Source organism: Mastigoproctus giganteus, chromosome 2 (assembly GCF_048544385.1).
Source record: "Mastigoproctus giganteus isolate SK-2022 chromosome 2, ASM4854438v1, whole genome shotgun sequence".
NCBI classification, from domain to species: Eukaryota; Metazoa; Arthropoda; class Arachnida; order Uropygi; family Thelyphonidae; genus Mastigoproctus; species Mastigoproctus giganteus.
Genome location: NC_143576.1, coordinates 187840716 through 187864066, shown reverse-complemented (window position 1 = coordinate 187864066; position 23351 = coordinate 187840716). Strand labels below are relative to the sequence as shown.

Genomic DNA, 23351 nt, shown 5'->3' with positions numbered 1-23351 from the left:
AAAGGCTTTTGATACTGTTGCACATGGAAGACTGCTGCACAAATTGGAGCAGTGTGGCATTGGAGGCAAATTGCTGCTATGGATAAAGGGGTGGTTGAAGGGGAGAAGACAGAGAGTGGTAATCAATGGACACTGTTCATTGTGGACTAATGTTATTAGTGGAGTCCCTCAGGGTTCAGTGTTGGGTCCATTATTGTTTTCTGTATTTATAAATAATATTGATGATGGTATATCAAGCTTAATGTCCAAGTTTGCAGACATTACAAAGGTTGGCAGGGTTGTTAAGGACACTACTGACGCTATGCTGCTGCTGCAACAGGATCTGGAAAGGTTGAGCAGATGGGCTGAGAGGTGGCACATGAAGTTTAACATTGACAAATGTAAAGTACTACATATGGGAAACAGCAACCCCAGAGCAACGTATCTACTACATATGGGAAACAGCAACCCCAGAGCAACGTATCAACTCTGTGGTACTACACTGACAGTGGTAGAGAACGAAAAGGACCTGGGGGGGGTAATTGTGCAGGCAGATATGAAGTTCTCTGAGCAGTGCAGATGGGCTGCAAGAGTAGCTCATGGTGTCTTGTTAATGATATACAGGAATTTTTCTAGCAGGGATAAGGAGGTGATTATTCCCCTGTATAAGGCAATGGTCAGGCCACACCTTGAGTACTGTATACAGGTCTGGAGGCCTCATTTCAAGAAGGATGAAGAGCTGCTGCTTAAGTTTTGCAAATTACAGTGTCTGGAGACTAGGCACCGGCAAGGTGATCTGATAGAGGTGTATAAAGCCTTGAATGGTTTGAGCATGCTCAATGCTGATGGGATTCTTCCTCTTGCTCAGAATAATCACCTGAGAGGGCATAAATTCAAATTGAGGAAAGACAGATGTAGGAGAGATGTGTGGAAATTTGCCTTTAGACAGTGGGTAGTTGCTTGGTGGAGCAGACTTCTATCCCTTGTTGTGGATGTTTATAGCCTAAATAAATTAAAGGCTCAGCTGGACAGGTATTTCGAAAGAACGGAGGGGTGAAGTGGAAGTTTTTTTTTTTGGCTGATGCTGCGTAAGCTTGCTTTCTTGCATCATATGCCTCTGCTAATGCTAATGTTAACCACAGTTCACCAGTGATAGTGCCTACAATGGGCATGCGAGCATCGAAACTGAACCTTGAGTGATTGGAAGAAGTTCGTCTTGTCCGCTGAATCACGCTTCCTGTTGCATCATGTGGGCCAGGTATGTGTGTGTCATTTACCTGGGGAAGTGATGGTGCCAGGATGCACTGTGGGACGAAAACAGCTGGTGGTGGTGGTGGTGTCATGTTTTGGGGGATGTTCTGCTGGAATACCCTGGGCCCAGTCATCCATGTGCCGGGCACTCTACCACCTACCTAAACATCATTGCTGAACAGGTACGCCCTCTCATGGCAACAGTTCCCCTCTGGCGGTGCCATCTTTCAGCAGGATAATGCGCCATGCCACACCACCCGAATTGTACGAGACTGGTTCGCAGAACATGAGGTGACTTCCTGGTATTAGCATTAGCATTAGTAGAGGCATTTGATGCAAGAAAGCAAGCTTATGCAGCATCAGCCAAAAAAAAAAAAAAAAAAACCCACTTCCACTTCGCCCCTCTGTTCGTTCAAAATACCTGTCCAGCTGAGCCTTAAACTTATTTAGGCTATCAACCTCCACGACAAGGGATGGAAATCTGTTCATCCAACCAACCACCCGCTGGCTAAAGGCAAATTTCCGCACGTCTATCCTACATCTGTCTTTCCTCCATTTGAATTTATGCCCTCTCAGGTGATTTTTCTGAGCTAGAGGAAGAATCCCATCAGCATTGAGCATGCTTAAACCATTCAAGGCTTTATACACCTCTATCAGATCACCTCGCTGGTGCCTAGTCTCCAGACACTGTAATTTGCAAAACTTAAGCCTTTCTTTGTAAGAGGACCCCTTTGTTCCATTCACTAATCTTGTTGCCCTTCTCTGTACTCGTTCCAGCAGCTCTACATCCTTCTTGAAATGAGGCCTCCAGACCTGTATACAGTACTCTAGGTGTGGCCTGACCATTGCCTTATACAATGGAATAATCACCTCCTTATCCCTGCGGGAAAAATTCCTGTATATCATTGAAAATACTCCATGAGCTACTCTTGCAGCCCGTCTGCACTGCTCAGAGAACTTCATATCTGCCTGCACAACCACCCCCAAGTCCCTTTCATTCTCTACCACTGTCAGTGTAGTACCACAGAGTTGATACATTGCTCTGGGGTTGCTGTTTCCCATGTGTAGTACTTTACATTTGTCAATGTTAAACTTCATTTGCCACCTCTCAGCCCATCTGCTCAACCTTTCCAGATCCTGTTGCAGCAGCATAGTGTCAGTAGTGCCCTTGACAACCCTGCCAACCTTTGTATCATCTGCAAACTTGGACATTAAGCTTGATATACCATCATCAATATCATTTATAAATACAGAAAACAACAATGGACCCAACACTGAGCCCTGAGGGACTCCACTAATAACATTAGTCCACGATGAGCAGTGTCCATTGATTACCACTCTCTGTCTTCTCCCCCTCAACCACCCCTTTATCCATAGCAGCAATTTGCCTCCAATGTCACACTTGTCCAATTTGTGTAGCAGTCTTCCATGTGCAACAGTATCAAAAGCCTTTCTAAGATCCAAGTATATAATATCAAAGTTATTCCCTGCATCCAGTTCTTTTGTGACTGCATCATAGTATCCAATCAAGTTGGTCAGGCAAGACTTCCCCTTAACAAAACTATGCTGTGTCTGAGCTATAACTGAAGTCTTGTCTAAATGATCCTGCAGTGCTTCTTTAACCAGTGCCTCCATTAATTTTCCTGGAACAGAAGTTAAGCTCACAGGTCTATAATTACTTGTGTCAGCCTTTGAACCTCCTTTGTGAATTGGGGTCACATTTGCACATTTCCAGTCTATGGGTACCTCCCCTGAGTCCAAGGAAGCTCTCATAATTATGGCTAAGGGTTTGCTTACTTCCTTTGCTGCCTCCTTTAATATAACTGGATAGATCCCATCCACCCCGGGTACCTTTCTTGTGTTTATCTTCAACAGTTTCTCCTCGACTTGACTCCCAGTTATTTCAAGATTCTGTAGCTTACTGCTAGAGTTGAATACACCTCTGGCATTCCCCTTGCTGAATAACTCCTCATGTGTGAATGTCGATGCAAAATATTCATTTAGTTTGTTAGCTACCTGAGCAGGATCATCAACAGTTGACCCATCAATATCAAGTGGACCAATCTGATTCATCCCCTTCCTTCTAGAGTTTACATAAGTAAAGAACTCTTTGCTGTTTTTCTTTGCATCCCTTGCCAAGGATTTCTTGTAATCTGCCTTCGCCTGCCTAACCTCCTTTGTAACTTGGTTGCATATCAACTTGTATCTATCATAGGCTTCTGTGTCATGTGTTAATTTGTAAGTATCCCATGCATTTTTCTTCTCTGCCATATGCCTCATTAGTTCATCTGACATCCATTTTGGCCTAAACCTTGAACAATATTTCTTAGTTGGTATGTAAAGCCTAGTAGCTTCCAAGATAAGTTCTTTGAATGCTTCCCATTTTGAATTTGCTGTTGGTAACATCATCAGTTGGTCCCACTGTATAGAATTGAAATACTGTCTCAGTCCATCGTAGTCGCCTTTACGGAAGCAATAACCCTTCCCTTTACCCCTAATGGTAGTTACCTCTTTGAGTAAATCCCACTTCAGCACACTGTGATCACTGCCACCTAGTGGTTCATTTATCTGCAGATTCTTAATGCATGAAGAATCACTGCTGATAATCAAATCAAGAGTATTACTCCCTCTAGTTGCCTCCCGAACATGCTGATGTAGAAAACAATCATCCAATAAATCCACAAAAGCCCTGCTAGTGTGTGAGTAACCAGCCCCCAAATTCCAGTCAATATCTGGGAAATTAAAATCTCCTATTATAAGACTCTCTGATTTACTGGCCCACTCTATTTCCCTGTACAGTTCCTTATTATACTCATCAGAGTCATTAGGCCTATAGCACACTCCTACTCTCAATTTTGATCTCCCAATGCTTATGTCACACCAAACTGACTCAACACTGCACTGTCCAGCGATGTCGACTGGCTTCACTTCCTTGGTTTTTATGTGTTTCTTAACTAATAGCATTACCCCTCCTCCCTTCCTATCCTGTCTATCCTTTCTGTAGACGTTGTACTCCCCAAATTGCAGTTCTGCATCCCTTATATCTGTGTGACAACACGTCTCTGATATCCCAACAATATCTGCCTTTGATGTTTTGAGCAATACCTCAAATTCATCAAATTTATTTACTAAACTCCTAGCATTGGTGTACACGCAAGTATACCTGCACCTGTTTCTATTCTTAGCTACCCTAACACAACCCATGTGTTTACTTGTACCGCAATGGCTCCCAGCAGTCTCTGAAATACCATGCATCTTGTTTTTCAGGCTTCTGCTCATTCTAATAGAAGCAGTGCAAGAATCGTCCTGGCCTCCAAATTCCCCAGACATCAATCCCATCGAGCATCTGTGGTTTGTGTTGGAACAGCAACTGTGATCTGTGGCGTCTCAACCATGGCCCTTACAGGAGTTAAAGGATCTGCTGGTTACATGTTGGTACCAGATACTACAAGACACATTTAGAAATCTTGTAGCATCCATGCCTCGCTGGGTACGAGCTGTTTTGGCTGCAAGTGGAGGACCAACATCATATTAGGTAGGTGGTTATAATGTTTTGGCTCATCGGTGTACATATATATATATCTAAAAGAAATGGTTGCTCACTTAATTTGGAAGAGAATGTCATGTCCAAAAACAAAATGCCACGTAATGCAAAGAAGCAAGCTTATGCAGAATAAACGAAAAAAAAAAAAAAAAACCATTTCAACATAACCTGCCCATCACCATTGAATAATTTGTCTAATTCTTCCTTAAATTTATTCAGACTACCATTTCTGGTGCCAGAAATTCAATAAAAAGATGTTTTTCACAACACATGATTTTCACAACACTTCCCTTTCCAGGAAAGTGTCAGGGCTTTCCAGTCATCAGCATGCAAAATCCCTGTTGCGGAATTGGGACAAGGAACTTACAAACAATGTTGAAATGTGGAAATCTGGGGAGTGTCAAAAGAGAAATACCAAACACATCAGTACCACAGGAATGGTACTGATGTGTTTGGAGTGGCGGAGACAAGATTGAGTGAAGTGGGTGAATTTATAAGTGAAGACTATAAAGTTGCACACTTTGGAAATAGTAGCGGACAGGGTGGTGTAGCAATAATTATGACAAGAAGATTCATGAGAGCACTAGCAGATGTAAAATTGTTGGGGACATAGACTTATCATGGTCAGATTTGCGGAAAATCTGGTCAACATGGTAACTATACAAGTTTATATGCCAACCTCAAATAGTGCTGATGAATTAGCTGAGGAGACATGAACAGTTGGAGGGATTAATATGGAAAACAAGATCAAGAGACAATGTGATAATTACGGGGAATTGGAATGCAGTAGTTGGAGAGAGAAGGGAAGAAAAGACTGTGGGGAACTTTGGTCCAGGTGTGAGAAATAAAAGAGGTCAACACTTAATGGAATTTTGTACAGAAGAGAGTCTAATGGCAGCAAATACATGGTTTAAGGCACCACTCCGCAGAGATATACACAGAAGAATCCTGGCGACTCACGAAGGTGCCAAATTGATTACATCTTAGTTAAACAAAGATGCCATAACCAAGTGAAGAAAGCAATATCCTATTTGGCAGCAGATGGTGATTCAGACCATTCACTTGTGAAGATGAATGTGGAACTAAAATTGAAGCACCTGAATAAAGGAAATCATTCATGAGAATGAACATTGAGAAATTTGGAGAGGAGAGTGCAAAAAATCTCTTTCAAGGCCTGACTGATGTTATTGCTTATTCAAGAAAATTAATACTCAAACACCAGCCAAGTATTTAATAAAATAGAATAAAATAAGATGATAAAGTAAACTGGACTATTACAATAAGTACTAAAAATATATATATAAAATTAGTATGCTAAACCAGTTAAAAACAAAATACTAAAATCGTTAAAATAAGTTAAAATACTGGAAATCTGTTGTGAAAGGAGACAGCTGTCTCTGAAAGCTTCGGATTTCCGGTATTTTAATTTATTTTATCGATTTTAGTATTTTGTTTTTAACTGGCTTAGCATACCGATTTTATGTATATATTTTTAGTACTTATTGTAATAGTGCAGTTTACTGTATCATCTTATTTTATTCTATTTTATGAAATACTTGGCTGGTGTTTGAGTATTAATTTTCTTGAATATGGAATTTCTCAGCCCCATAGGCCTGTTTGAGGATGATGTTATTGCTCCTGATGAATGATCAAGAGCAAAATTGGTCTTTATTCAAGGAGATAACTTATAAAGCTGCATCAGAGGCTCTGGGAAGAGTAAAAAAATTAGGAGGAAGCCTTGGATCACAGATATTTTACTGCAGAAACTGGATGAGAGGAGGAGACTGAAAGGCAAAAAAAAAATGATGATGATCAAAGGAACTATTGTAGACTGAAGAATAAAATTGATAGGGAATGTAGGAAGGCAAAAGAACAGTGGTGGGCAGAGAATTGTCAAGAGATTGGAATGCTCGAACAACAAGGTTGGATGGACTTGGCACATAGAAAAATCAGAGAGTTAAAGAGAAGGAGTAGCGGAATTGAAATGAGAGCAATGCGGGATGAAAAGGGAATGACGGTACTGAATTTTGAAGAACAAAAGAAAAGATGGAGGGGATATGTTGAAAAACTTTATGAAGATTCAAGCATGTACACGTGGAGGAATACAGCACTAGAAGAACAAGAAAATATAGAGGAGGAAATATCTAAAGATGAATTCAACACAGCCTTAAAGTCTCTTAGCAATAACAAGGTACCAGAAATTGACAACATACCTGCAGAGCTTTTAAAATACAGTGGAGAAAATCTGAAGAAAGCCTTATTTGAACTGATAAAGAAGATACACAGAGATGAGCGCTGGCTGGAGGAATTCTGCACATCAATCATAATCCCCATAGCCAAGAAGATGACACCAGCAATATGCCAAGATTATAGAACTATAAGTCTTATTGCCCATGCATCCAAGATTCTGCTGAAAGTTAATTTCGAAGAACAAAAGAAAAGATGGAGGGGATATGTTGAAAAACTTTATGAAGATTCAAGCATGTACGTGTGGAGAAATACAGCACTAGAAGAACAAGAAAACACGGAGGAAGAAATATCTAAAGATGAATTCAACTTAGCCTTAAAGTCTCTTAGCAATAACATGGCACCAGGAATTGAACATACCTGTAGAGCTTTTAAAATACAGTGGAGAAAATCTGAAGAAAGCCTTATTTGAACTGATAAAGAATATACACAGGGATGAGCGCCAGAGGAATTCTGCACATCAATCATAATCCCTATACCCAAGAAGATGACACCAACAATATGCCAAGACTACAGAACTATAAGTCTTATTGCCCACGCATCCAAGATTCTGCTGAAAGTTATCAAAGTGCACATGGAGAGTCATACTGAACAATTTCTGGATGACTCACAGTGCGGTTTCTGCAGAGGCAGATCAATGAGAGATGCTATTGAAATGTTAAGAGTGTTGGGAGAGAAAATGTATAACATGGGAAGAAACCTCTATGTGTGTTTTGTGGATTACAAAAAGGCATTTGATATTTCCCATTGCTTGAGAAAATTGGATGCAAGAAGAAGATTATTGGACTGATCTATGACTTACATAAAAGGCAAAATGCAATGATAAGAGTGAGGGGAAAACTGATAGAAAAAGTTAAAGTTAAAAAGGGAGTAAGACATGGATGCTTACTTTCACCTGGATTGTTCAATGCTTTTGCAGACGTGATAATAAAGGAGGCACTTGAGAATAAGAAGTGAGGGGTTAAAATAGGTGAAAAGTACATACAGGCTATTAAGTTTGCAGACGATGGCCATACTAGCAGGTTGCCCTGCTATGCTGCAAAAAATGATCAGAAGACTAAATAAGAAAGTGCTGAAGTATGGAATGAAGAAAACATGATGAAAACAAGGGCAATGATGATTGGTAAAAGGTCAATTCCCTTCCTGATAGAGATTGATGGAGTAAGAAAAGAACAGGTAGATTACTTTAGGTATCTGGGAGAGTTATTTGCACCGGGCATTTTGTGTCAAACTGAGATTCAAAACAGAATTGCAATGGCAAAACAATCTTTCAAGAAAAAATTATTGTTGATTACATAGCAGAAGATGTCATAAGAAATTAGGAAGAAGATAATAATGATATATATCTGGTCAGTGGCTCTAAATGCAGCAGAGACATGGATTCTTACAAAGAGAGACAAAAGAGCCTTTGAAATGTGGTGCTGGGGCAGGATTTAAAAAATTAAATGGACTGAAAAAGTGTCAAATGTGGAAGTATTAAGACATGCCCAACAACAAAGGAAAATTCTAGGTAGAATAAGATCAAGTGGACTCAAATGGGTGGGTCATGTGATTTGAAATGGTGGTTTGCTTCTGAATGCCATGGAGGGGACTGTGGAGGGAAAATGCCCTAGGGGAACACCAAAAAATATCTTCATTGGTATGTTGCTGGATGAAGCAGGACTTTGAAATTTTGAGGAACTAACAAATGAAACAGGAGAGACAAAAGTAGAGACAGCTCATCAGAGGAACTGACCAGTCAAAAGACTGAATTACTGATGATGGCCCATTTAGACTACACCAGATGGACATTTGTTCCAATATAGCTACTCCCTTTGGCTGAAAGCCATTTTTTGCACATCTATCCTGCCTTAAAGAGGAAGGATGGTTACATTCTTCCTCAATTTAAGTTTATGTCCTAAATTTGCAGAATCAAAATGCTTCTTGGTAAGAGTACTCTTTCTCCCCCCTCCCCAATCTCATTGCTCTTCTCTGAACCTGTTCCAACAGATCCACACCCTTCCTCAAATGAGGCTTCCAGACCTGTATGCAGTATTCAAGGTGTGGCCAAACCACTGCCTTATACAACAGAATAATTACCTCTTTATCCCTGCTGACAAAATTCCTGGCTGTTATTGACAAAACCCTATGAGCTGCCCTAGCAGCTTGCCTGCACTGTTCACAGAACTTAATGTCTAACTGCCCAATTACCCTCATGTCTTTTTTCATTCTCTACCTCCTTGAGTGTGGTAGCACACTGTTTATACACTATGGTGAGATAACTGTTACCCATATGCAGCACCTAGCATTTGTTAAACCTTAATTGCCACTTCTCGAGCCCATTCTACCTAACCTTTAAGATCTTGTTGCAGTGGCATACCCTGATAAGTGTCAATAAGCATAATGAAAACCTTTGTATCATCTGCAAATTTAGACAATAAGCCTGATATGCCTTCATCAATATCATTAATAAATACTGAAAATAGCAATGAGCACAGTATATTGAACACAACTAATAACATTAGTCCAAGAAGAGTAACAGTACCCATTGATAACTACTCTCTGTCTTCTCCTTTTATTTATCTCAACAATCTCTTTATCCACAGCAATAACTTGTTCCTAATGCCATGTTGCTCAAATTTGAACAGTCTTTTAAATAGGAATACTGAAGCAATCCAACAAGCAAAATCTAACTAATTTAATTGAATTAAGAAAATAATTGAAGAAACTGAGTGTCTTCAAACTTTTCCATGAAATCTGTCCAAAGATGAGTATTGTAAACTAAGATGTCACCAGTGGATTGACATTGACTAAATCCTTGCTGGTGATTGGTACTCAGACGGAAGGTCACAGGATAGTGTGAAATTAGTGGACAATAGATTTTTCTATTTCTTTGGAAGGAGTTGAGGTAAATACAATGAGATGATACCTGTAAGAAATGGATCTGTCACTCTAATAGCAACTGGCTGGTTATGAACAAACGTCCATGCAAAAGGAAAAAAACACCAGTGGAATATGAGAGTGTAAAATGGCAACACAAAATTACACCTCTGAGCAGAGGTGTTAAGAACGAGTGAAGAAATGGCAACAGGACTTGCTTTCTTGCATCATTTGCTGCTGCTGCTGCTGCTACTACTACACCACCACCACCATTTGGGGAATACCAACTCAAAATAACTTATAAGCTTGGTAAGGTTGAATTATAAATAGTAGAGGAAGAAAGAGATATGGGAGTTATGATACGACAGATATGAAGTTTTCTGAGCAGTGTAAATAGGCAGCCAGGAAAGCTCATGGTGTCCTACTGATAATTTATCAAATATTATACTGTGGAGACAGGGAGGTATAATCAATTGTAAATCAAAAGACATAATCAATTGTAAAACCAATTTGGAATACTGTGTTCAGGCATGGAGACCACATTTATTTGATATACACATTTGACATAGGGCTACTAATTGAGATCATCTGTTGTGCGATCAGTTAAATACCACCAAACCAGCATCAACAGTACCTTTGAGTTTTTAATGAATAATGGATTGTTTGCTTAGTGATGTTATTTGTTTAAAAATGATATCAGTAACTTTAGATTCACTTGTTAATAACACCGTCACTTCTGAGGTGAGTGCAAGTCCAAGCTGGAGGGACAACAGTGTCCATAGACAGTAAAGATGGGGGAGGGGGGAGAGAGAGAGAGAGAGAGAGAGAGAGAGAGAGAGAGAGAGAGAGAGAGAGAGAGAGAGAGAGAGAGAGAGAGAGAGAGAGAGAGAAAAACCCACAGTGTAGTGTTCTCTTTAAAACTATTTTCAAAGTGGCATATTTCATCTAGCTAGTACTTACACTATACAATCTCTTTGTACTAAACATTTTTTATGAAAATATAAATAATTAGGTGAGAAAAAATATTAACAATGCAATTCAATAAACAAAACACTGATTATGCATATACCTTGAATACTTGGTTCCCTTTTTGATAACACAGTCACTTTTAAGGTGAGTGCAAGTCTTTTTAAAACTATTTTCAAAGTGGCATATTTCATCTAGTTAGTACTTACACTATACAATCTCTTTGTACTAAATTTTTTTTATGAAAATATAAGATAATTAGGTGAGAAAAAAATTAATAATGCCATTCAATAAACAAAACGCTGATTATGCAAATACCTTGAATACTTAACATCTGTCCAATTTTAAGTGCTGCTCCTCTCACTCGACATAAAGTGTCTACTATTCTTCTTGCATTGGCTTCTGTCAAGAATGGATTATTTTCAAAAAGAGAAGACTCCTCTTTTTTTTCAGAACTAAGTCCCAATGTCCTCTTTGTAATCTCAGCCAAGGCTCCAAATCCTAACCCTGCTGCAAGTCCTGTAACAAAATAAATTCCAAACAAATCATTATAAGTAAACAATGCAATGCACTAATCATATGATGATTTCTATTGGTTGATTTTCTCTACTATTAAGTAATTATGCTTAATAATTCAAGTCATCAAACACACACACATACATGTATGTGTGTGTGTGTGTGTGTATGCATATACAGGGTGTTTCAATTAAAAGGCACTGGAGTCTATCTTGCTTGTTTTAAGTTTAGGCTGTTTATCATCTGGCCTTTGTTTTGTTATATTTTGGCTGAAATTTTTTATGTCAAAATTGGAATATGTATTGCCATTTAGATTTTAAAATTTCTAAATTAAAATTCTGCCAAATCAACTGTGATGGGAATGTTGTTTCCCATACTTGGTTAAGTCTAAAGACATCAATGTACTTCTGAAAAGAGCATAAATCATTACATTGACAGAAAGAAAAAAAAGGTATAATGACATGACTGCATGGTTGCAAATGTCATAAAACAGAAATTTACTAACATTGTTACAACTGTTTTATATACAAAATATATAAAATCAATTATCAACAGAATATGTTGAATGGCAAAGTCAGAGGTTAGCACCATTCAATATATTTAAACCATAATTAACAAAGCTATCTGTTTCTGTTTGTATTTAACAGCTGTAGCTAGACCAAAAGATAGACTACAATGTTAGCTATAGATAATATTATTACAATATGATTTAGCAGAATAACGGCAAAAAATGGGTGCAGTAATTGCACCCATTTTTTGCCATTGTATATTGTTTTGTATTGTTTAAATGTGTTTTAAATCTAACTTTATTCTTTAACATCATTAACTTAATTAAATACTATGGTATAAGCTGAAAAACTGCATTGCATATCAGCAATTCTCACAACAACTTGGTTCATGAACACCTTCATCTCTTCCATCATGCTTTGGTTTTGTTATTTTGTTTTTTAGGAGCATTAGCAACTAAGGCCATATTGCTCCAGGGATATGCGGTGGGCATTCCCTAACCTTTCCGCATCCTCTGTATTTGGTGGTCACGGGCTCGAACCCCGGTCTAATCAAGAAGCATGTGTTGCGCACTGCTGCTCCTGCCCACCTGGCTACGGAGGCACCATCTTCCATCATGCATTGTGATTGATGTTTTTGGAGGTTATGATGGATATCATGGTAAGATTCAATATTCCTTATATTTTGAAGGAACGGCTCTAAAATGGTATTTGCTGGCCAGCCATCTATAGATAGTTCACCAGACTGAACCTATTGGTAACTCTCTAGGAGGCTTCCAGATCAACTAGTGTATAATTTTGCTAGGCCCCCCCTACTTTGCCAGATAGTGACCGGATGGAGTCTGAGTTAATATGCAGGGTATACTGTTGAATACAAGGAGCTGGATATATTCTTGCTGGATGTATGCCACATCTTAAAATATCAATACTTTATAACATGTCCTCCCCACCTTTTCTTTCTTACTACTGAATACAGCAGTCAAACTAACAGAACAAAGTTATTTGCAAAAAGATCTAAATCGCCCAAACACTTCTTCATTTCACAAATATACATGATCTCAGTTCCAATAAATGTGCTAAAGATGTCCATTTCCACTTAGTCTGACAAGTCCCATGTATGTTTTCTCATAGAATCCCAATTATTGCTTTATTCAACCACTGCTCATCTCAGATGCTGAGGCTTTTGCAATTGCTAATGACCTCACACAGATTGTTCATTTACCTACAAGAATACCAAACAATCCTAACCACACAGCCAAAACTTAAATCTTTTTCTCATAAACAAACCTTCTACGTACACGGTCGAGGTAAGTGGTCCTCTAGGCACCTCAGATCAAAAGTTGATTATAGTTTCTTCTCCAATGGAGCCTTTCTCTTGTGGCCATTCTCAACCTTCTGTTGTTTGGCATTACAAGAAAGCAAAATGGGGTGATCTGTGATTTTCTTTTCTTCTTTTCCTTGGTTGTATTACTGTTTTAAATCTTCTGATGTCAATATTTGCTCATAACGTGTCACTGAAATTATTCTTGTAGTGATGAAATCCTTTATTCCACACTCCACCTTAAAATCTCATCCTTTATGATCCACATTTATTGGGAAACCAAGATGACCTATCTTGGTTTTCCAATAAATGTGCTATGGCTATTCAAGATAAGAATATTGTATATCAAAATTGACTTGCATCCAAATCTTTAGTTTCATTTTCTGCCTACACCATAGCTCATTTCAATTGCAATGCAGTTATTAATCAGTCCAAACTAGATTTTTAACAGGCTAAGAGTAGAAAACTTGCTTTTGGTCCAAACAGTAGTCAAGCATTGTCTCTTGCAAAAGCAACTGGCTGCAACTTTTGTCTATCTCTTTCTTACCTCTGTCAAAAGAGATGGTTCTATTGCCACCTGAGCTAAAGACAAAGCCGACCTGCTAGAATCCTACATTATTCTAACTCATGTATTGATGATCTTAGCAAACCACCTCTTATCATACCCAGTACACTCTGTTCGAACCTCCTGTGGTGGTCTTCAGTCAAAAGGATGTTAGAAGAATTCTGAACAGTCTTGATGCCAAGAAAGTGCCAGGTCCTGATGGCATTTTTCAACTTGTTCTCTAAAACCTGTGCTTCTGAACTTACTCCTGCACACCTCTTACACCTTTTTACACTTTCTTATTCCACTGATATTTTCTCTTCTGCTTGGAAATTTGTTCATGTTTAGCCAGTACCTAAAAAGGGTGACAAATCCCTCCCATTCAATTATTGCCCCATTGCACTTACTTTTACTCTTTAAAGTAATGGAGAAATCCATTAATTGCCAAATCTTAAACTATCTAGAAACCTTACAATTAAATTGATCACTGGTATGGATTCTGTCATCGTCAATCCACCGATGACATGCTGGCTTATATGTTACCATCTATGCACAAATTTCAATGGAAAAGTTTGGTGAAACTCGAGCAGTTGCTCTTGACACTTCAAAGACTTTTGATTGTGTTTGGCACAAAGGTCTTCATTATAAGCTTCCATCTTAATATTTGCCAACTGTTTTTTTCTTTTCTTTTCTTTTTTTTTTTTGGGTATCCAGTTTTCTCTCTGATCACTCACTCAAGATGATGGCAGACAGCTCTCTGTCTTCTAACTGCTTTACTAATGCAGGTGTTCCCCAAAGTTCAGTCTTTAGCTCCTACTCCTTCCCCTCTTGTATATTACTGACCTTCCACTGACCAGAAGTCCTATTCATAGTTTTTCCGAAGACTGCACACTACATTCCACCTTTCAGTTTCAGAAATCTTGCTTTGCACAAATATCTTCAACTTCCCGAATATCCACTACCAATTCCTTAAATGCTAATCTCCAGGTAATTCTTCAAACAAAGGTAACTTAGTTGATTTCAATCCTTCTGAAACTCAGTACTGTCATATATCTCACAAAAAGGATTATTCTGTACCTATGGTTATCTTTGATGACACTTAGATTTATAGACAAGACCACACATCTCTACTGGGGATGTGTGGTCTTGTCTTCTGATTGCTAATCTATCTTCAGATAAGCATAACAGAAGTATTGCATCCTTTTAAACTAAAAAACTGGGTTTTCTCTTTTGCTCTCGACTGTTGAAAAAAAGCCGTGAATTAGGGTTGAATTTGAAAGTGTCTGCAATTCTGCCCAGACACAATAGGAGGGAGTATATGATGAGAGCCCTGTCGATCAATTCGGCCCTGGAAAGATTGTGCAAGGCTCAAGGGGTAGAATTTTTTTCAGCCTGGTCTGTACTTGTTAACAGGAGAGACTGCTTCTACAGGGATGGGATACACTTAAATAGAATGCAAGAATTCTATTTATTCATCAGCAAACATTCTTAAATGCAAGAATGTTTGCTGATGCTATCGAGACAGTGCTAGGTGGGTCGGAAAACTGCTGGATTGGGGAGATACAAGGATTATAGGTTAACAGTAGCCACTGGCAGAGGTGAAAGTGATTCTTGCACTGCTTCTATTGGAATGAGCAGCAGCCAGGAAAATAAGATGCAGGATATTTCAGAGACTGCTGGGAATAATTGGGGTACATGTAAACACATGGGTTGTGTTAGGGTGGGGCTAAGAAAAAGAACAGGTGCATGTATACTTGCGTGTACACCAATGCTAGGAGTTTAGTAAATAAATTTGATGAATTTGAGGTATTGCTCAAAACATCAAAGGCAGATATTGTTGGGATTTCAGAGACGTGGTGTCACACAGATATAAGGAATGCAGAACTGGAATTTGGGGAGTACAATATCTACAGAAAGGATAGACAGGATAGGAAGGGAGGAGGGGTTATGCTATTAGTTAAGAAATACATAAAATCCAAGGAAGTGAAGCCAGTCAACATCGCTGGACAGTGCAGTGTCGAGTCAGTTTGGTGTGACATAAGCATTGGAAGATTAAAATTGAGAGTAGGAGTGTGCTATAGGCCTAATACCTTTGATGAGTATAATAAGAAACTGTGCAGGGAAAGAGAGTGGGCCAGTAAATCAGAGAGTCTTATAATGGGGGATTTTAATTTCCCAGATATTGACTGGAATTTGGGGGCTGGTCACTCACACACTAGCAAGGCTTTTGTGGATTTATTGGATGATTGTTTTCTACATCAGCATGCTTGGGAGGCAACTAGAGGGAGTAATACTCTTGATTTGATTATCAGTAGTGATTCTTCATGCATTAAGAATCTGCAGATAAATGAACCACTAGGTGGCAGTGATCACAGTGTGCTGAAGTGGGATTTACTCAAAGAGGTAACTACCATTAGGGGTAAAGGGAAGAGCTATTGCTTTCGTAAAGGCGACTATGATGGCCTGAGACAGTATTTCAATTCTATTCAGTGGGACCAACTGATGATGTTACCAACAGCAAATTCAAAATGGGAAGCATTCAAAGAACTTATCTTGGAAGCTACTAGGCTTTACATTCCAACTAAGAAATATTGTTCAAGGTTTAGGCCTAAATGGATGTCAGATGAACTAATGAGACATATGGCAGAGGAGAAAATTGCATGGGATACATACAAATTAACACGTGACACAGAAGCCTATGATAGATACAAGTTGATCTGTAACCAAGTTACAAAGGAGGTTAGGCAGGCGAAGGCAAATTACGAGAAATCTTTGGCAAGGGATGCAAAAGAAAAACAGCAAAGAGTTCTTTACTTATGTAAACTCTAGAAGGAAAGGGATGAATCAGATTGGTCCACTTGATATCGATGGGTCAACTGTTGATGATCCTGCTCAGGTAGCTAACAAACTAAATGAATATTTTGCATTGACATTCACACATGAGGAGTTATTCAGCGAGGGGAATGCCAGAGGTGTATTCAACTCTGGCAGTAAGCTAGATAATCTTGTAATAACTGAGAGTAAAGTGGAGGAGAAATTGTTGAAGATAAACACAAGAAAGGCACCTGGGGTGGATGGGATCTATCCAGTTATATTAAAGGAGGCAGCAAAGGAAGTAAGCAAACCCTTAGCCATAATTATGAGAGCTTCCTTGGACTCAAGTGAGGTACCCATGGACTGGAGATGTGCAAATGTGACCCCAATTCACAAAGGAGGATCAAAGGCTGACACAAGTAATTATAGACCTGTGAGTTTAACTTCTATTCCTGGAAAATTAATGGAGGCACTGGTTAAAGAAGCACTGCAGGATCATCTAGACAAGACTTCAGTTATAGCTCGGACACAGCATGGTTTTGTTAAGGGGAAGTCTTGCCTGACCAATTTGATTGGATACTATGATGCAGTCACAAAAGAACTGGATGCAGGGAATAACTTTGATATTATATACTTGGATCTTAGAAAGGCTTTTGATACTGTTGTACATGGAAGACTGCTGCATAAATTGGAGCAGTGTGGCATTGGAGGCAAATTGCTGCTGTGGATAACGGGGTGGTTGAGTGGCAATCAATGGACACTGCTCTTCGTGGACTAATGTTATTAGTGGAGTCCCTCAGGGTTCAGTATTGGGTCCATTATTGTTTTCTGTATTTATAAATGATATTGATGATGGTATATCAAGCTTAATGTCCAAGTTTGCAGACGATACAAAGGTTGGCAGGGTTGTCAAGGACACTACTGACACTATGCTGCTGCTGCAACAGGATCTGGAAAGGTTGAGCAGATGGGCTGAGAGGTGGCAAATGAAGTTTAACATTGACAAATGTAAAGTACTACATATGGGAAACAGCAACCCCAGAGCAACATATCAACTCTGTGGTACTACACTGACAGTGGTAGAGAATGAAAGGGACCTGGGGGTGGTTGTGCAGGAAGATATGAAGTTCTCCGTTTTACATGTCCATACCATGTTAGATGCTTTTCTTTGATGGTGTCAATAATACTCTTTTTCACTTCCATTTTTTTCCCTTATGTCTTCATTCCATTTTCTGTCTCTTCTAGAAGTTCCTGCTGAGCATCTCCAAAAATCCATTTCTGTGGAGAGCAATTTGTTTTCCGCTCACCTATTCAATGTCCAGGTTTCCGCTGCATACAATAGAAGACTTTGTACAATTGTTTGAAATATAAGTTTCTTTGTTTTATTTAGGATATTTTTGCTCCACAGAACAGAGTTTAACATGCCGATAGCCTTTCTGCCGTCTGTAATTCTCTTATTGATCTCTGTTTGGGATGATCCATCACTTTGTAAGATTGATCCCTAATATTTGAATTTATTGACTTGTTTGATTTTAAAACCTGCAATATTTAGAATGTGAAGACAACATTTCAGTCTTGCTAAACTTGATTTTTAGACCCCATTGTTTATATTCCTCAAACAATCGATGACATGCATACTTTGCATCCTCTAAGTCTTGTGCTATCACCACCTGATCATCTGCAAAAAGTAATTTGTCAATATAGGTGTTCTTATTAATCGGCAATCCCATTTTATTACATTTTTTGACCAGGATCTTAGGCAGATGTCGATATAAATTTTGAAAAGTGTTGGTGACATGCAACAACCTTGTAATAAGCCTTTTGAAGTGTGGAATTCAGGTGACAAAGCTGATCCCACTTTAATTCTGCATCTATTATTCCTGTAAATTGCCTTAATAATGTTAATCAGTTGTCCATCAATATTTGCCTCTTTCAGTGCTTCCCATAAGAGTTTTTCTTGGAACACTCATATGCCTTTTCAAGGTCAATGAAAATCACAATGATTTTTTTTCCTTTTGATTGGCATTTTTCAAGGATCTGTCGTACTGTTGAGATATGATGTATACATGACCTCCCAGCTGAAAAACCACTTTGTTCTTCTGATACCTCGATTCTGGCTTCTAAATGGTTCCTGATCCATTTTCCAAGGATCTTTAACAGCGGGTTCAGGATGCATATTCCTCTGTAATTTGAACAGCTTTTTCGATCGCCCTTCTTATAAATTGATGTAACATATCCTGTTGTTATTTCTTTCAGTATTTCTTCTCCTCTCCGTATACTATTTAAGAGTTTTTGTATCAGAACAGCCACTCCTCTTCCTCCGTATTTCAGAAGTTCCATGTAAACTCTTCCAGGTCCAGATGATTTGTCATTCCTTCCTTCCTTTAGCAGGAGTTCTACTACCCTAACAGAAACTTTTAAGCCCGAGTCTTCTACACCAAATCCTCCATCGTCTTGAACTCTTCCTGGTCTTCTTTTAAAAGTCTTTCATAGTACTCCGTCCAGTCTTTCAAAGGTATTAATTGCAAACCAGCATTGTGTTTATTCTGTTTTCTCAAGTCTTTAAGGACCTTCCTTGATTCCGCTGATTGCTTGAAGCCCAATTTGCTATTAATAGTTGCGCATTTCCTTTCCCATTCTTCATTTTTCACTTCTACTACCAACCGATTGGCTATTTTCTTTTTTTCAACATAAATGTTCCTATATGCATCATTCCTATCACCCAGCCATTTCTGATATGCAAGTTTCTTTTCCTCAACAGCAGCTCTTACTTTCTCTGTAATCCAGGTCTTTTTTTGTCCTTGGCTCTTCTTTTTGCCTAGGATTTCATGAGCTATTTTTTTAACAGTATTTTTTAAATATTCGTAGATTTCTTCAGTATTACCTTTCATCTCTATGTTAATTGCAGCATCCAGTCCCTGGGTGAAGTTGTTTCTAATGCTGTCGTCCTGGAGTAGGTCAATGTTAAATTGATCCACTTGTAGCATTTCTCCTTCCCTGCATTGTTGGTTGTCCACACTTATTTTCTTAATCCAGTTCCACCTCAGTGTTGTTTTAACAAGAAAATGGTCAGATCCACATTCAGCTCCTCTATAAACTCTGACATCTTTCAATACATATGTCCCTGAATGTTTTGAAATAATGTAATCTATAACTGATCTAATTTGTCTTGTCTCCTGTGACCAAGTATATTTATGGATATCCTTGTGTTGGAAAAATGTGTTGTTTATTCTCAAGTCGAACTGTTCACAAAGATTGCATAGTCTATCTCCGTTGTCATTCCTCTCTTTCTCTCCAAATCTTCCAATAACTTTGCTATTTTGTTCAGTTCCTACTCTTGCATTGAAATCTCCCATTAGAAATATCTCTTTGTTCTTAGGAATTTTTTCTATTAGTTCTCTCAGATCCTTCCAAAATTCATCCTTCAAGGTATCGGCGGTGTCATTAGTCAGGGCATATATTCACAAAATACATATTTCTCTCCTGTACATTTTCAGTTCCAATGAGATCATTCTTTCATTAATAAATTGCCAGTTTTTGATGTTGTGTCTCAATTTCTTTTTAACAGCAATAGAAACTCCTGCTCTTGCTCTTTCACTCTTATCAACTCCACTCAAAAATGGTAGTATTCTCCCATTATTTCCTCTCCACATCCCTTTTTCTTTGTCTCTGATAATACTTTTCTTCTTCTTTCTCATTTATTCTTTCAACTTATATTTTCTGGAACAACCTCCCTTCATACATACACTGGTGTTCAAAGGAAATGCATCATCTAGGAATTTCACATTTCTAACCCTTTTTCGCAATGCTATGTTACATTAATGACTAGCATCACAAATAGAAATATAAACAAAATATATTTATTAATAGTTAAGGCAAAGCTAAGTAATATTTGACAGGTGCTCTCAAAATATTCCAAAATGAGCATTTGCAACCTTTATACAACAAGATGTACAAGGACTGAGTGAAAAATATATATGGAAATCACAACAAAATAGCACAGGCTGCAGACACTATTTTTACTAGAATAGCAGTTACCAAAGAAACAAAATTGTCAAGATATATAGTGAGAGGACAGAGGTGTAGTAAAAACAGTTAAATCTAGAAGACTAAAAGATTTTTGTCTGTTTGCAACCTACTTTTTGTCTGTTTACAACTACTTACTTGGCTCTTCAAGCTAAGTAAGTTTCTTCCTTTCTGTATTGCAATGATGATTTCTTGGTTTGTTTAGTGTTATGGTTTATTTCCTCTCACGGCTGCAGAACTGCTGCATCCTTTCAAATAGGTAGCTTTGGCACTTATTTGACTGACTAATGTTGTTGTTGTTATTTGGTTTTTAGAAGCATTAGCAACTAAGGCCATATTGCTCCGGGGATATGCGGTGGTCATTCCCTGACCTTTCCGCATCCTCCGTATTTGGTAGTCATGGGCTCAAACCCTGGTCTAATCAAGAAGTGTGTGTGTGCTACGCACTGCTGCTCCTGCCCACCTGGCTACAGAGGCACCAACTGACTAATGAAATGCTTTCTAATCTGGTCTACTGTGATATCTCAGTAGAAAACTGAAGATTTTGGGATTGTAGCTGATATTTCTTCATTTTCCTCTTCCTTTTTTCTGTTTACTTTATATACATTTTACAGCTTAGACCTGGCTTATTCAGATGGTTCTGGTGGTCCTAACATCTCTGTAGACAGCAAAATTCATAATTTTATTGAACTTTTGGCACACTATTATTTTTTATTTTGCCTTATTAATTAATTTAATTTCTTTGCTATTCCTATTTTTACTTATTAAGATTCCCATAGCATTTGGTACGTAATTCTCTGTTGAAATCTGTGATATTTTACACATCACATTTTATTCTCTTTGGTAGTTTTAATCTTTATAACTTGATTCTGAATTGTTTTTATGGTTTACTAAATTTTACTATTTTCATGGTCACTACATTTCTGTCCTCCTACTTTTTAAATAAATAAATAAATATATATATATATATATATATATATATATATATATATATATATCCATGTTAGGCAAAGAATTATTTATAAATTTTAAAATCATAGATAACTTAAGGTTATTAAAAATAACTTAAGGTTATTAATAAAATCAGAACAGATTAATGGCATCTATGTGAAAGATTATACATTACGTCGGTCTGTATTAATTTGATATGTTCTAGATATATTAAAAGGTTGATATAGTAGAATTTGGTAGTGTAAAAACATTGGATTAGAAATGAGGTCCCAAGCTGAGTAAGTTAAGGTGCAGTCTGAGTGTATATATATATAGATTTATTTATTTATTTATTTAAAAAGTAGCAGTACCAAAGAAAAAAATTGTAAAGATATATAGTATAGAAAATATATAAATATATATATATGAGTTAACAAAGGCCTGACGTAGCCGAGTGGTCAGGAGCAAGAGTGCATAGCATGCATTCCTTGAGTGGACCGGGGTTCAAGCCCGTGACTACTAAATACGATAAATATTTGTATTGACGATTTATTGTAAACTCTACTGACTTGGTTGTCGTGCTGGAGTATAAACAGAAAATTTATTTATATATATATATATTGTATTTATAAAAGGTTGAAGAAGAATATTAAAATACAGTAATATGGATTATGGACTAGAGACACTGCATATTTTGGCAGAAGGAACCCAATGACCATAATAGATATATAAGCTAGTTTCTTGAGAGGACCAAATTAGAAAATGAGCTACAAAATGGGAGTTGGAGCTATGGAAAACACAGTAAGATATCTGAAAAATAAAAAGGAGTACTATATGCTGAAAAACTTATGATTTCAATGTCTTCATCAAGGGTCAATCATCAAAATCACCGGAAAGACAGCAAGAAGTAGAACCTCTGTTTCTGACATGAAATATATGTAAGCATGTGGTAGTATCAGCACAACAATTTGAATTTAGTAGTAATGGAGGAAGTTAGGCCTAAAGGTAGAGATAAGCATGGGAAGGCATATATATATTTCATGGCTTACCTGGCAGAGGTGGAAAGCAAAGAGGAAAGTTAAAATCAAAAGGAGAAAGTGGAAATCAAGTATAACTTACTGAATCTGAGATGGTATGCAGTCAGAGAAAACTATCAGGACTGTACAGGTAGGAAGCCAAAAAAAGTTTTTTTTGAATCTGTGTGAATATATCTATGGTAGCTTTTTTTTTTTTTTTTTTTTTTTTTAAGGCGCATTAGCAACTAAGGCCATATTGCTCTGGGGATATGCGGTGGTCATTCCCTAACCTTTCCACATTCATCCTCCATATTTGGTGGTCACGGGCTCGAACCCTGATCTAATCAAGAAGCGTGTGCTATGCACTGCTGTTCCTGCCCACCTGGCTATGGTAGCTGTATACCATTATTATCCCATGTGTTGAAATTTGGAGAAGTAAAATTAAATTATATTATGAAGGTGTGTTGAGAATTCAGAATTAAACATATGAAGTAGGACATCCCAGGATAGCAAGAAAAATAAAAGACTTACAAAGTAGCAGAAGATGGTCGCAAAACTTTGTGTAGGTGAGAAAAGTATGTTATAGCAGAAAAATAGCATTTCAATATATATATATATATATACACCCAGTCAAAACAATTCAAGGTGGGATCTGGGTCTATATATATATATATAACAGAATTATAAAAATAAAAATAAGCCAGTAGCGTTGCAAAACTGTATTTTATGTTATTGCATTCTAACTTTTTAAGCCATTATTTAAATATACAGTATATATATATATATACAAACACACACACCCAGACCCCACTTTGCATTGTTTTGACTTGTA

The 23351-nt window shown here is 37.8% G+C and overlaps 1 protein-coding gene across 3 annotated transcripts in view; it reads right to left on the bottom strand.

The window, feature by feature from the left end:
- The window catches only part of Coq8 (ubiquinone biosynthesis protein COQ8, mitochondrial), a 214755-nt gene that overhangs the window by 109813 nt on the left and 81591 nt on the right, over nt 1-23351 (bottom strand). For all 3 annotated transcript variants that reach the window (XM_090368857.1, XM_090368860.1, XM_090368858.1), the window contains exon 5: nt 11165-11365. In XM_090368857.1, the coding sequence (XP_090224983.1) occupies nt 11165-11365 (201 nt within the window). The remainder of the gene's footprint in view (nt 1-11164; nt 11366-23351) is intronic.